The sequence below is a fragment of the Channa argus genome, chromosome 15, assembly GCF_033026475.1.
Source record: "Channa argus isolate prfri chromosome 15, Channa argus male v1.0, whole genome shotgun sequence".
In the NCBI taxonomy this organism is placed as follows: Eukaryota; Metazoa; Chordata; class Actinopteri; order Anabantiformes; family Channidae; genus Channa; species Channa argus.
Window position 1 is genome coordinate 4,605,139 of NC_090211.1, and position 13,648 is coordinate 4,618,786.

At 39.1% G+C, this 13,648-nt stretch overlaps 2 protein-coding genes across 4 annotated transcripts; both read left to right on the forward strand.

Moving 5' to 3' along the window:
• The first annotated feature begins 360 nt into the window (after positions 1–360).
• Positions 361–5,517, forward strand: rnf25 (ring finger protein 25). Of its 2 annotated transcripts, XM_067478407.1 has the most exons (10): positions 361–487; positions 742–813; positions 1,305–1,401; positions 1,676–1,743; positions 1,879–1,948; positions 2,092–2,163; positions 2,557–2,703; positions 2,785–2,874; positions 3,125–3,262; positions 4,514–5,517. In XM_067478407.1, exons 1-10 carry the CDS (start codon positions 471–473, stop codon positions 5,189–5,191), a joined length of 1,449 nt encoding a protein of 482 aa, XP_067334508.1. In that variant the 5' UTR covers positions 361–470; the 3' UTR covers positions 5,192–5,517. The 2 variants fall into 2 exon arrangements, with proteins under 2 accessions (XP_067334508.1, XP_067334509.1); XM_067478408.1 differs by lacking the exons at positions 361–487; positions 742–813 and adding an exon at positions 820–980.
• A 360-nt stretch (positions 5,518–5,877) lies between these two features.
• kat8 (K(lysine) acetyltransferase 8) lies at positions 5,878–13,095 on the forward strand. Of its 2 annotated transcripts, XM_067478409.1 has the most exons (11): positions 6,145–6,587; positions 8,575–8,649; positions 8,869–9,047; positions 9,145–9,198; positions 9,302–9,466; positions 9,582–9,671; positions 9,873–10,013; positions 10,194–10,287; positions 12,048–12,198; positions 12,351–12,505; positions 12,865–13,095. In XM_067478409.1, exons 1-11 carry the CDS (start codon positions 6,275–6,277, stop codon positions 12,927–12,929), a joined length of 1,482 nt encoding a protein of 493 aa, XP_067334510.1. In that variant the 5' UTR covers positions 6,145–6,274; the 3' UTR covers positions 12,930–13,095. The 2 variants fall into 2 exon arrangements, with proteins under 2 accessions (XP_067334511.1, XP_067334510.1); XM_067478410.1 differs by lacking the exons at positions 12,351–12,505; positions 12,865–13,095 and adding an exon at positions 10,639–10,708 and having other exon boundaries at positions 5,878–6,587; positions 12,048–12,191.
• Positions 13,096–13,648: the final 553 nt, after the last annotated feature.

Genomic DNA, 13,648 nt, shown 5'->3' on the forward strand with positions numbered 1-13,648 from the left:
GGTTAGACATGAATATACATATAACATTAGTACATTCAATACAAAAATCCTATGAACGTTGTTGATAGTGTTGATAGTGTAGTCAATAATAAGTGTTTACTGCCCCCAGCGGTCACACCGAGAAAGTGCAACACTCAACTTAAAATTGTTGTTATCACACAGAGTATCTACGTAATCGATATTAATATCAACAAGCCTGTATCATAATAGCTGGACCAGAACTAAAAACAGCATTATTATTATGCAGTAGTCATACAACTTCATATTTTAATAACAGTTTTCTGTTAGATGTAAAAACAAATGTTGTGGTAGCTGCATTTCCCTCTGGTGGTCACAGTGAGGAACTTCTAATGCAAAATGTCTGTGTTACACCTGGACTGATTAAATGCAGGACTGCTTCCGGGACACTTGGTGGAGTCGTCGATGTAGTTGGTTACATCAGTGTTAGTAGCGGCTCCTACAGAAACATCATGGCAGCGGAGTGCGAGTGAGTTTGTTGACAACATGATTATCATCATCAGATTTTTATGACAGTTCGCGTATTTGGTTTTATGTCGTTCGGTGATGGTTACTGTTGTCTTAATGAAATTCGATTTAATGTCTCTGCTCTGCTGTAGTTAGCAACACAAAATGTGAGCTAACATGCTAACATTAGCTTGATTTGTGTGAATGTTGGAACAGTTAGAAAACTGCACAGCAAGGCGGCTGTGCTATTTAAATAGTTTATGTTTTTTTCCGCAGTGTGCTGTCAGAAATCGAGGTTCTGCAGTCCATCTACTTGGATGAACTGGTCGTCAACAAGAGAGAGGACGGGTGAGACAGCACTCTGCTTCATTAGCTGTGACTTTGAATGAGGATTATTTAGTGGTTGACAGCACAGAATGAGTAGGAGGACTCAAACAAAAAGGGGACCTCAGGAGCCAGTGCTTGGATCGGTCCATGATAACTCAGATGTCAGTAATATCAAAACTAAACACGTGGTATGTAATTTTTTGGATAGGTTTCCTTGAAACAAAATTCTGGTCTTGGTTTATTCAAATAAATACTATCAAAGGAAGTCCCCCGCAGTTTTCGGCAATATAGTGTTTTGCACATGAGCCAGGAAACATGAAATTCACATATTTATGAACTGAGTTTGGCACAGGCCTGTACAGAGCGATACTGTTTTATTGCATCAAGCTTGTTGCTTCTGATTACACTTGAGAATTTATTTATCTCTTTTTTCAGTCTCTTTTGCCTTTAGTGTTCTGTCTCTATTTATAAATGTTTAGATGTCAAAGCAGCTGGTATTTTCTATCCTCCAGGGGCTGGGAAGTGAGCCTGGTGCTGTATCCATCCACAGCTGAGGACTCTGTGTCCCAGTTTGTCCGACTCACTCTGACATTGACCCTTGACGTGCAGGTACACTCTAAATTAATTTATTCTGCATTGGCATTGAGTATTTGCATAAGGTGTGACAGAAACATCATTAACTGTCACATAATCAAAGATACGTGTCAGGGTGTGGCCTATTGATAAGACAAAGTCTACGTTTTTAGTCCATGAGTCAAAATAGTATATGTGTACTACTTCAAATAATAAGGCAGCAAAATCCCATGGTACTGACCAGCACATCAATGTTTAAGTCTTTTATCCTCTTATTTTTTTTTTTTTTTTGTTATCGTTTTGTCCTTAGTATCCGTTATCTTCTCCGGCCATTTCTATTCATAACCCACGGGGACTATCTGATGACAAGCTCAACAGGTATGGAACTGGAACTCTGAACTGACTAGATGCTATATTCTCACTGTAGAGTTCATTTACTAGTTTGTTCTAAATATTGAACTTAAGCTGTTGAACACTTGCAAATCCTATAATTCTATAGTTATTTTCTCTTAGTGTCCAAAAATGTCTTCAGTTGGAGGCTCAGTCCTGTCTGGGTTCACCAGTCTTATATCAGCTCATCGAGGTAACTATATATCTTGCTTTTATTTTGTATAATTTAAGATAATGCTTGGATTTAATACTTTAAGGTGAAGACCAGTAATACTGTATTTTAAGTTTCCTAGAGTACTCCTATATTTTTAACATTTCTCTTGTTTTTTTCCGCAGAAAGCAAAAGAAATCCTGACTGAAAGCAATATTCCCCATGGAAATTGTGTCATTTGCCTCTATGGATTTAAGGTTTGCTGTTATGTTGTAAAACTGTCCTCTGTCTTATCTTGTTTTGTTTATCTTGTCTGCTAGTAAATGTAGTATCTTTGACTGGCCAATGGATTAAAATCCAAAGAAATATCTTAATATCATTCCTTCAGAATTAACATTGGTAACATTAGGTAACATTGATTTTTAAATGTTTTCTTTTTGTTTTATAGACCAAAACGGTTAATTGATTAATAGACCTGTGGGAGCTAGTAAACTTGTGTGCATGACGCAGTAAGAAACAGAATTTATTTATAGTTTTTTTTGGTTTTGTTTTTTGCCTTTCCTTAAGTGATACAGTCTTCTAAACAGAGATTTCCAGATATGGTTCTAAAACCTGTAAGCAAACCAATTCATGCATCTGTGTGTCTTCAGGAGGGAGAGACATTCACCAAGACAAGCTGCTACCACTACTTCCACTCCCACTGTCTTGGTCGCTACGTCAGTCACTCTGAAAGGGAGCTCCGCCAGAGGGAGAAGGAGTTGGAGGAGGACAAGACCCGAGACAGGACAGACTATCAGGCCAGATATCAGCAGCTGTTTTGACAATTAATAGCTTTTGGTAAAGAAGAAGTCCTGAATACTCACTTTGACTCCTAACAGGAGATGGCTGTGGTGTGTCCAGTGTGTAGAGAACCTCTGTCGTACAATGTTGAACAGCTTCTCTCATCCCCTGCACCACAGCTGCCTGAGGTGAAACCTGCTTCTAATATACAGTTTACGTCACAAAACAATGTCACCTTAAATAATAACTCGTAAATTAGTTGCATTATTCATAATAACCATACAGACACAAACAACACAGAATATTCTCTACTCACGTTTGGTCACTTTTGAGCTTGTTTTGACTTAGAAAATGATTCAAGAAGGAACCTCCCCTTTCTATAGTTTCACAGTCGGAAAAAAATCCCAACATGAACAGGCTTTGTGTTTTTTCCTTTAGCTGGATGAAGCAGAAATCGGCTCCAATTTTCAGCGGAAGTGGTGTGAACTCCAGATGCTTTTGGAACGACAGCGAGCTAAAGGTGGAATAATTGACCTGGAGGTGGAATCAAATCGTTTTCTCATTCACATCAATGAGGTGAAAACAAGTCAGAAATGTATATTTCCAGATACATTACAAATCCAACCTGATTCTAGGAAAAGTCACTAAACTTTAAATAGTACTTGCATGTCTCTGCTTACTCTAGAGTCACTCTGGCCCCCCTGACCTCTTGGAGCCTCTGGGCCCATTAGGCCTGATCTGTAATCCATCCATGATTATACACATATATACAATGATCAGCCACAAATATAAGATGACCTGGTGGTTTTAATCTAAAACTACAATGTTTTTTTTAATAAAAGATTATATGAACTCATAAATGCTGATATGTCATTAGGTTTTAACCACCTGTCAGCACATGAAGTGGGTACAATCAGCTTCAGCTTTACCAACCGTGATATTTGACCCTTAGTTTTTATTGATTACTGTACATGTTTTGTCATGGGGCGGCTCTAGCTCAGTTGGTAAAGGCAGTCGTCCAGGGACCACAGGGTCAGTGGTTCGATCCCCATGTCCTATATGTTGAGGCGTCTCTGGGCAAGACACTGAACCCCTAACAGGGGTAAAGTAAAATGTAGATAATCTGCTTACAAATCACTTCCACAGAACAAGTAAGAAACCGTGTACCTCCCCAGCTACACACTCAACTTCCCACTGCTACCTTGTTGCTCTCCACGGCTACCTTGTAGTTCCTTCACTCCCCGTTTCGTTAACTGGTTAGGAAACAAAGGCAAACCTCAAAGGCAGCCCTGTGATGTCATTGATGGCATCATCAGTACACTTTTTATACATACACTTTTTAAACTAACCAGCCTCACAACACACAATGTGAACAAAAATGGAGGGTTAAACCCTGTTTGGCTCATAAAAAATACCTTTTGAAAATCATAGCATTAAAAATTTGTATTTCTGTCACAGTACATACAGTATTTTTTTATTTTTGATTTTTAGATGCTCACCTTCTGTTATGTGTAAATTAAAGCAAAAGACCTGAAATTCTCACACGGAATTATTTTTTTGATTACTCTTGATTTAAAAAAGAGGGACAAAAAACTGCTTGCCTGGGATCTTGTCCTCACTTACCCACTGAAGAGCTGTATGCTCAGGATTTATTTTTTAGAAACTTTATAACACAACTGTTTTAAGTTTTTAAATAAATGGGTGTAAGTTATAAAGATGTGGGACATGCTTTCTTTTTTAACACAAAACTCAGAGCAGATACCTATTGATACTCTTCTTATATATTGCCCTATAAAAACACATAGTGATGCATGTCAACTCCCACAGGTTCCGTCTGTCAGTGAAAACGGAAACCTGGATGTAGATGTCTCTGCTAGCCCCGCCGTACCCACTGCCTCTAATGTGCCCTGTGATGAAACTGATGTTAGAGCAGACCACTTTGCTCCTGAAGTCTCCCACTGTAGAGATGATCAGGAACAGAGGCGTCAAAACCAGGCGAGGGGGCCGAGGAGAGGGGGCAGATTCAGGCCACAACATTGGAGAGCTGCCCCTATCACAGAGCAGTTTGACAAAATCTCTCTGTCCTCGGACTGCACTGTAGAACCAGTAAAAGCCAAAGCTCAGGGTGATCATAGCCAACAAAGGCAAGTGAATGCAGAATTTTGTCAGTCAAAGACTGGCAGGGAGGTTTGCCCTGAGCACAGTGCGATGCCAGTTTCTCCAGATGATCAGCCAATATGCAAGTCAGATTTGGAAGCTGAATGCTGCAAAGATACCTCTGCAGGCAGCCGTGGTTATCGCGGGAGAAAAAGAGGCCCTTACCGATCTGTCCCACACAGCGGGGGCCCCGGTTCTGCACGATACCACTGGTATGGACGAGCTTCAAGAAGTCGTGGAGGGGCAAATAACCTGTACAGCAGAGGAGGTGGCTCTCATCATGGCCATGGCAGAGGCCTCCAACAGAAGATGGTAGACAGAGAGAGGGGAAGGGAGGAGGTGTTATGACAAAGGGCAACAGGAGGGCCAGTTAACAAGTGTATGTGTGCCTCCATCCTGAGTTTGCATAGATTAAAGCCTTGCACTAGAAATGACATTCATTGTAGTATTTTATCTTCCTGTACATCGCCATTATTCTGGTTTCCCCACACTAATATCAGATACCGATGGTTGTTGTTTTTTGGTGTAATGCAATATGACTTGAAAGAGCAACATATTAAATGTTCTCTGGATGTCAGTATGTTCCAGTGCATCTGTATTCAATGTAAATTTGTAGTAAGGTCCTCTCTGTAATTACTGTATGTATTGCAGTTTTAAAAATATGTTGACAATGATGGTGTCATTTGAAGTGAAGCTGTCAATGCACCAGACGGATGACTGAGGCTGGAGAGAGCCAGAGTGGTACTGTTACACAAAGGGTTCAGAAATCCAACTGACGTCATTGCATTAAATAGATAAAGAAGAGACAAATGTTATACTTTATTATATTTATCTCACAGAGACAGTCACTAGTTATGCTGCTGATTAAAAGTGTATTTTTAGTTTAGCCAGTTTGACCATGTCCTGCATCAATGTTAAGTTTGTAGCGATAATCACATTGTAGAGTGAATACAGGACATTAGGCCTAATGAATGAAATTTATCATTTTATTCCAGGAAATGTTTGGAAATTACTTTTACATATAAAAAAAAGTATTTTACACAGTTTTTGCTATAATGGATATCAGAATAATTCGTTAAACGCAATTATTTTTAGGTCCCAGACAGACATTGAGTATTCCTCAAGGATACACGTTTAAAGTCTGGTGTTTGCAGTAATTTCTTATATTTAGTCTTAAATATTTATCTGTAAAAGGTGACACATATGCTAAATTGAATTTAAAAATGTTATTCATACTGGACACGTTAAGTTGAAGGTACGTTTTAAAACAACGCAGCGCTAAGACTCATGGGAGCTGTAGTTACACTAGTCGTTGAAGGAGGCGCATCGCCGCCATCTTGGCAATTTTTTTTTTTTTGTCGGGGACCGACCCATAAGAATAAAGTGTGCAGTGTAGCAGAGGCGTGTTTTTGTTTTTAAACGTCCGAGGTTATGACCGGCGGGACCAACTTTCACAGGAGCTTTAATAACAATAAGGACCCAGAATCTGAAATGGACGTAGACATGGATTCGACTCATATGGAAAGTGAGCGGGGAGAACTGGACAGTAATATTCCGGCTGCGTGTTCTTCCAACGGCAGTGGCGGGGAAGAAGACGAGGCAGAGGCCATCGGCCGTACGAGGGAAGCCGGGGGGCCTGGTAGTCAGCACACCCCGAGCGGAGGAGGCGTGCTCGGCAGGGAGCAGGAGGTGTCCGTCGAAATTGGAGAGACATATTTATGTCAAAGAGCCGACAAAACATGGCGTAAGTGTGGACTTAGTGTGTGTTCTGCCAGATTTGAACCACCAGAGGAACGTGAGCTGGTGTTAACTTATTGGCATTGACTGTGGACTTCACACCAAACTTATTAATATTAATAAGTGCAAACGTATTTGGATGTGTTGCCCAATTCAGTTTTTATAAATAATAATAAAAAAATATAAATTTGACGCATTATGATCGTGGCTTTCTGGAAAATTCGCCATGTTTAGCTAGTTGGCTGAAACCTGGTATGAGAGCGCAAACAAGCGCTGTTGTGCTTAACTTGCCCCAGTTGATACAGTGCATCCCGAAGTATCCCCAGCACCTAAACCTTTCCATTTTGTTATGTTACAACCTTATTCCAATAATCGATCACATTCATTTCTTATATATTCTACAATATACCATAATGACAACATGAAAGATGTTTGTTTTAAATCTTTGCAAATTAGTTTAAAAATAAAATCACATTCATGGTCTTTGCCATGACACTCAAAATTGAGCTCTGGTGGATCCTGTTTCCACTGATCAGCTTTCAGATGTTTCTACAACTTGATTGGAGTCCACCTGTGGGAAATTCAGTTAAATAGACATGATTTTGAAAAGGATACACCTGTCTGTATAAGGTCCCACAGTTAACAGTGCATGTCAAAAATGGCCACTTGTAGAGCGCTTTTTTTCAAAGTGCTTTACAATGTATCTCAAAACACAAACTAAGCCATTAAGTCCAAGGAATTATTTTGTTTGTATCGAGGCACAGAAAACTTTCTGCAGCATCGAAGGTCCCAATAAGCACAGTGGGCTCCATCATCTGTAAATGGAAGAAGTTTGGAACAACCAGGACTCTTCCTACAGCTGGCTGGCCAAACTGTGCGATTGAGAGAGAAGGGCCTTAGTCGGATGGTCACTCTGAAAGAGCTCCAGCATTTCTCTGCAAAGAGAGGAGAACCTTCCAGAAGAACAACAATCTGTGCAGCACTAATCAGGCCTGTGTGGTAGGGTGGGCAGACAGAAACCTCAGTAAAAGGCACATGACAGCCCACCTGAAGGACTCTCAGACCATGAGAAACAAAATTCTCTGGTCTGATAAAACAAAGATTGAATTCTTTGTCCTGAATCCCAAACGTCATGTGTAGAGGAAACCAGGCACCGCTCAACACCTGGCCAATACCATCCCTACAGTAAAGCATGGTGGTGGCAGCATCATGCTGTGAGGATGTTTTTCAGCATCAGGAACTTGGAGACTAGTCAGGATCAAGGGAAAGATGAATGCAGCAATGTACAGAGACATCCTTGATGAAAACCTGTTCCAGAGCGCTCTGGACCTCAGACTGGGGCACTGACCCTACACTGACCCTAAGCACACAGCCAAGATAACAAAGGAGTGGCTACGGGACAACTCTGTGAATGGACGTCCCTGAGTGGCTCAGCCAGAGCTGTTGTCCCAAGCTTGTAGCATCATACTCAAAAAGTACTAATTGGTAATTGGTGCTTCAACAAAGTATTAAGCAAAGGCTGTGAATACTTTATGTATAGACGTGATTTTTATTTAAATTAGATTTATTTTCTTATTTTTAATAAATTCGCAAAGATTTCAAACAAACTTCTTTCATGTTGTCAATATGGGGTATTGTTTGTAGAACTTTGAGAAAAATAATGAATTGAATTCATTTTGAATTAAGAATGTAACATAACTCTGTGGAAAAAGTAAATGAATATTTTCTTGATGTACTGTATTTCAACTGCGTAAATGGGCTGAAGTTAAAGTTTGGTCGTTTATGGGATTGAATAATTGCTCCTGAATCAGTTTGTTTGTGTTTGCTAATAAAAAATGGTAATGTTAGTATTGAAGTCTAATTCTGAAGTATGTTTTTTATGAGATGTTTTGCAAAAATTAAATACATGTTATTTGAAAAGAAATGCATAAACCACTTTGGTGGCCAAAACCCTCCTAACTCGAATAATCTGAGCAATCTTACTTTGGTTACAGACACAGCAGAGGTTATTCAGTCCCGACTGAATGAGCAGGAGGGCAGAGAGGAGTTCTACGTTCACTATGTAGGATGTGAGTACATCACTAGTTATTGAGACACTAAATCTTTACTTCAACAGAATCTAAGTTGATGACTTCTGTTTTTCATCAACGTGTCATTCAAATTTAGGTTTTTTTTTTTTTGTTTTTGTTTTTTTTTTTTTCAGATTTGTCTAAATGTACTGGTGTGCTCTCTGTACAACTCACTTACTGCTCCACAGTAATTTGCATCTCCTGTTATTTGACATACAGTCAACAGACGCCTGGATGAGTGGGTGGGTAAGTCTCGTCTGGCACTTACCAAGACAGTCAAGGATGCTGTGAGAAAGAGCACAGAGATTGGAGGTGTTGGAGATTTGGGTGACCAGCCTGAAAGGAAGATTACCCGCAACCAGAAGCGAAAGCACGATGAGATCAACCATGTACAGAAGGTTGAGACTTTTTCTGTTACATAGTTATTTTTGTGACACAATTAAAAAAATAATTAATTAAATAAATGTTTGGTACTTATGGAGTTTTCCTTTGCAGACATATGCAGAGATGGACCCAACAACAGCTGCACTTGAGAAGGAGCATGAAGCGGTGAGTGTGTGTGTGTGTGTGTATATGTTTGTCTTGGTTTGACTTGAAGATGATCTTTATTTCACTTTGTCATTGTGCCTGGTCGTACCTGTCTCTCTAACAGATCACCAAAGTGAAATATGTCGATAAGATCCAGATTGGAAACTTTGAAATTGATGCATGGTACTTCTCACCGTTTCCAGAAGACTATGGCAAGCAGCCCAAACTGTGGATCTGTGAATACTGCCTTAAATACATGAAGTATGAGAAGACATTCAGACATCATCTGGTCAGTGTGGCTTGCATTTCACTTTTGGATGTGTGTACGTCTTTGAACACAAACTATCAATCTGATTAAGCAGCTGATGTACAAAGCTTTGATCTTGTGACCTTTGCCCCTTCAGTCCCACTGTCAGTGGAAACAGCCTCCAGGAAAAGAAATCTACAGAAGGAGCAACATATCAGTGTATGAAGTGGATGGACGGGACCACAAGGTGAGGAAACAGGAAAGTTTGCACACCTTGTGGAATGTAAGCAGTTTGTCGGCCTTTTGAAATGTGTTTCACATGTTGTATTCCTAGTGGAAATAAAACTTTGAGTTAAAGGGAAGCTAATTATGTAAGCTAGCTACTAATGAATTATTATTATTACTTTTATTGCCATTGTCATGTTTCATTGTTGGTTTCTGTTTGCAGATCTATTGTCAGAATCTTTGTCTACTAGCAAAACTATTTCTTGATCACAAGACACTATATTTTGATGTGGAGCCATTTATATTTTACATTCTCACTGAAGTCAACAAACAGGGAGCACACATTGTGGGCTATTTCTCCAAAGTAAGTCTCTTCAGTTGGAGCCATTGTGTTTTGGGTTTGGTGTAATTATTAATGTTTTTTGGCGTGAAGTGGATTTAACGTGTGACTTACATCTTTAGTCTGTTTTCATAACCGATCCGTTGGATTTTTAAACATTTAATTTTTGTTGTGTTAATTGGATATTTTTTATTTTTTTTAAAGGAGAAAGAGTCTCCAGATGGAAATAATGTGGCATGTATCCTCACACTTCCACCTTACCAACGCAGAGGCTATGGAAAGTTCCTCATAGCTTTCAGTGAGTAAGAGTGTATACGCTCATTAGATACTTTATTAGGTATTTAACTGCTTGATAACTGAAGTATCTAATCAGCTAATTTCATGGCAGCAATGCAGTTAGGCATGTCGACATGTTTTAAAATGATCTTCTGAAGTTTAAACTGAGCATCAGAATGTTGAAGAACGAGAGGATTTAAGTGGCTTTGAATGTAGCATGGAAATACTCAGATGGGCTCGTCTGAAGACGAAACAAAGTGGATGTTTTTGGAAATTCAGACAGTTTGCACTGCTAATCAGCTGTCTCTCTCTCTCCCCCTTTTTTCCTTTCTCTTCCCTTTCAATGGCACTCTACTTAATAAAAACTTTAAAGGAAAGTCAGGAGCATTTTCTGTTACTACACATTTAAAAACTATGTGCCAGGCTTCCAAAATAGGTCAGAGGTGAAAGACAAATTTTGTTACATTTATACTTAAACTTCCAATAACCAGTTTCAGTACTTCCGGTAAGTGCTTTTCTCTGATTACCGGTGAAAGCTGTTTTCTCAGACTAACCTGGATACTTAAGTGCACGTAAACGCAGTCAATACCTCAAACAGCCCCTCGCTACAACCAAGGTATTCACAAGAACATCTCTGAAACATAGAACATCTCAAACCTTGAAGGAGATGGGGTACAGCAGCAGAACATTATGCCAGGTGCCTTTCCTATAAGCCAAGAACAGGAAACCTAAGCTACAATTTGCAAGGAGTTACCAAATTTGGACAATAGAAGATTGGAAAATTTAGTCTGGCCTGTTGAGTGTTGACTCCTGCTTGCAACATTCAGATGGGCTGGTCAGAATTTGGTGTAAATAAAATGAAAGCAGGGACCATCCACCCTTCTATCAGCAATTCTGGCTGGTGTTGGTGATGTAATGGTGTGGGGTATATTTTCCTGGCCCACTTTGGACCCTTGGGATGAATTAAGCATTGTTTAACTGCTAACCTAAGTATTGTTGCTAACTATGTCCCTTTTTATGATCGAAAATGATCTCAAACTGGTTTCTTAAATATAGAATTTAATAGAGTTCATTGTACTCAAATGGCCTCTACAGTCACCAGATCTTAATCCATTATTGCACCTTTGGGATTTAGTGGAACTGGAGATTTATATCATGATTGTGCAGCTGCCAAATCTGCAGTAACTGTGTGATGTTATCACGTTGATGTGGAGCAAAACATGTTTCCAGAACCTTGTTGAATTTAAATAAATGCAGTTCCAATAGCAAGAGGGTCCAACTAAGTATTGGCAAGGTGGTCAGTGAGAGTATATGCTAAAGCTAATGATTTCTCAGTTTATTGTTAATGCTAATAATAACTTATTATTGTGATTGCTTATTTAATTAGAGCAGCCTCTTCTTTCAGTAAAAAAAAAACACTCAAAAGCCATAAAATCTTAGGATTTTTTTAAGCTAAAATCAGCAGATGTCCCTTAAATCTGTTGATACTTGGCCATATTGTATGCTAATCAGAATTATTGTTGGGAGTTCCATTTGTTGGTTTAGTTGCAGATTTCAGAAGGTTTAGACCAAGCGGGAGTATGGATTTAGTCATTAATTGTCTGCCTTAAAACCAACCCCCTGCCACCAAACTAGAGCAATCAGAACACATGGAATTTCAACACTAGTTCAGACTTTTTGCAGTAATCTATCATAGGTCAAATATTCACAGAATGTGAATTTGACAGTTGCAGATTGTTTAAGTTTTTTTACATTTCTATTTTCCCTGCTGTGTGTGTGTAGGTTATGAGCTGTCTAAGCTGGAGAGTACAGTTGGTTCTCCAGAAAAGCCTCTGTCTGATCTGGGGAAACTGAGCTATAGAAGTTACTGGTCCTGGGTTCTCTTAGAGATTCTGAGGGACTTCAGAGGGACACTATCCATCAAAGATCTCAGGTAGACACAAAAATATCAGCTGTCTGATAAAACATAATTTGACAGGCTCTTTTATGCGCTTAACTCGAATCATCTCATCAGTTCATGCTGTTGTCACAGAGAGCCCAGGCTTTGATGCTCATGTTGGAATCTGCTCTTTGTTTAATCCCCAGCCAGATGACCAGCATCACACAGAGTGACATCATCAGCACACTGCAGTCTCTCAACATGGTGAAATACTGGAAAGGTCAACATGTTATCTGTGTGACGCCAAAACTGGTGGAGGAGCATCTCAAAAGTGCCCAGTATAAGAAACCACCAATCACAGGTAAGTCCAGGCATTTTTTCGATTAACACAAACCTATTCGTAACCTCAAACCAGAAAACCCTAAAATCTAAAGTGAATGAGACTTTTGGTCTTGCTTTTGATTTTGGTTAAACTCTGTATCAGCAAAGCGGCTCTAACACCAGTTTGCATTACAGTACTACTGATGAAAATGTTAATTATGTTTGAGCATGAAAACAGAATTTAAGTATTCAGTTTTGTATTTTTATCATCTCATTACAATTAACTACGACAGTCCTCCAAAATGTGTCTTATTTTTGTGTTGTTTTAATGTTTAGTGCTGGTACCTGCTATGTTTTTTCCTCTGGCATCTCTCATCCTGTGCCTTGTCACTTTTACAGTGGACACCACATGTTTGAAGTGGGCTCCCCCTAAAAACAAGCAAGCCAAGTTGTCTAAGAAGTGACAGGCAGATCCAGTGGTGTCACCCATTTTTTTTGCTCAACTTGTGCATATCTTCTCCCAACTTCCACTTTTCCCCTCAACTTGATAACCCTGCTGTTAAGCAAATTCAATGTATATAAGTGTTAGTAGCATCTGTCAGTATTTTCTTAAAATATGTTTTAAAAACAGACGTCTCCTGGTTATTTTTTTTTTTTTTCCCTTGAGGATCAACTACTTTAATTCTGCAAAAGCCTTAAATTTTTAATAATAAATTTGGAGTCAGAGAAATCAAAGCAGATCTTGGTAAGTACTTATGGTCTTATGTGGTCTTTGCATCTGCTCACTGAAATATCACTAATAACTTTAGTTTTGTTAAAATGGCAGTGTTGGAGCAGCCACAAACAGATAAACAAATAAACGCGCAATATAAAATGGAAAAACTTTTAAACCCGTAGACAAAGTTAAATTGCCAGCTCAGTGTGGAAATCTGTTATCTAAACCTAGTTCAAGACGGGATTTAGATTGTGTTCCGATGCACACAAAAACAAATGTATGAATTCAGAACAGGAGGTGTGGTTGCAGGACTTTTGGAAACTTGGGTTGCAGGGTCAACAACAGATATTTATATATATATATATATTTTTTTTTTAACTAGACTCATAGGCTGATCTGACCATTTCCACAGGATGGGCTAGATATTATATAATGGAAATAAATTGGTAACAGTGGGATATAATCCAT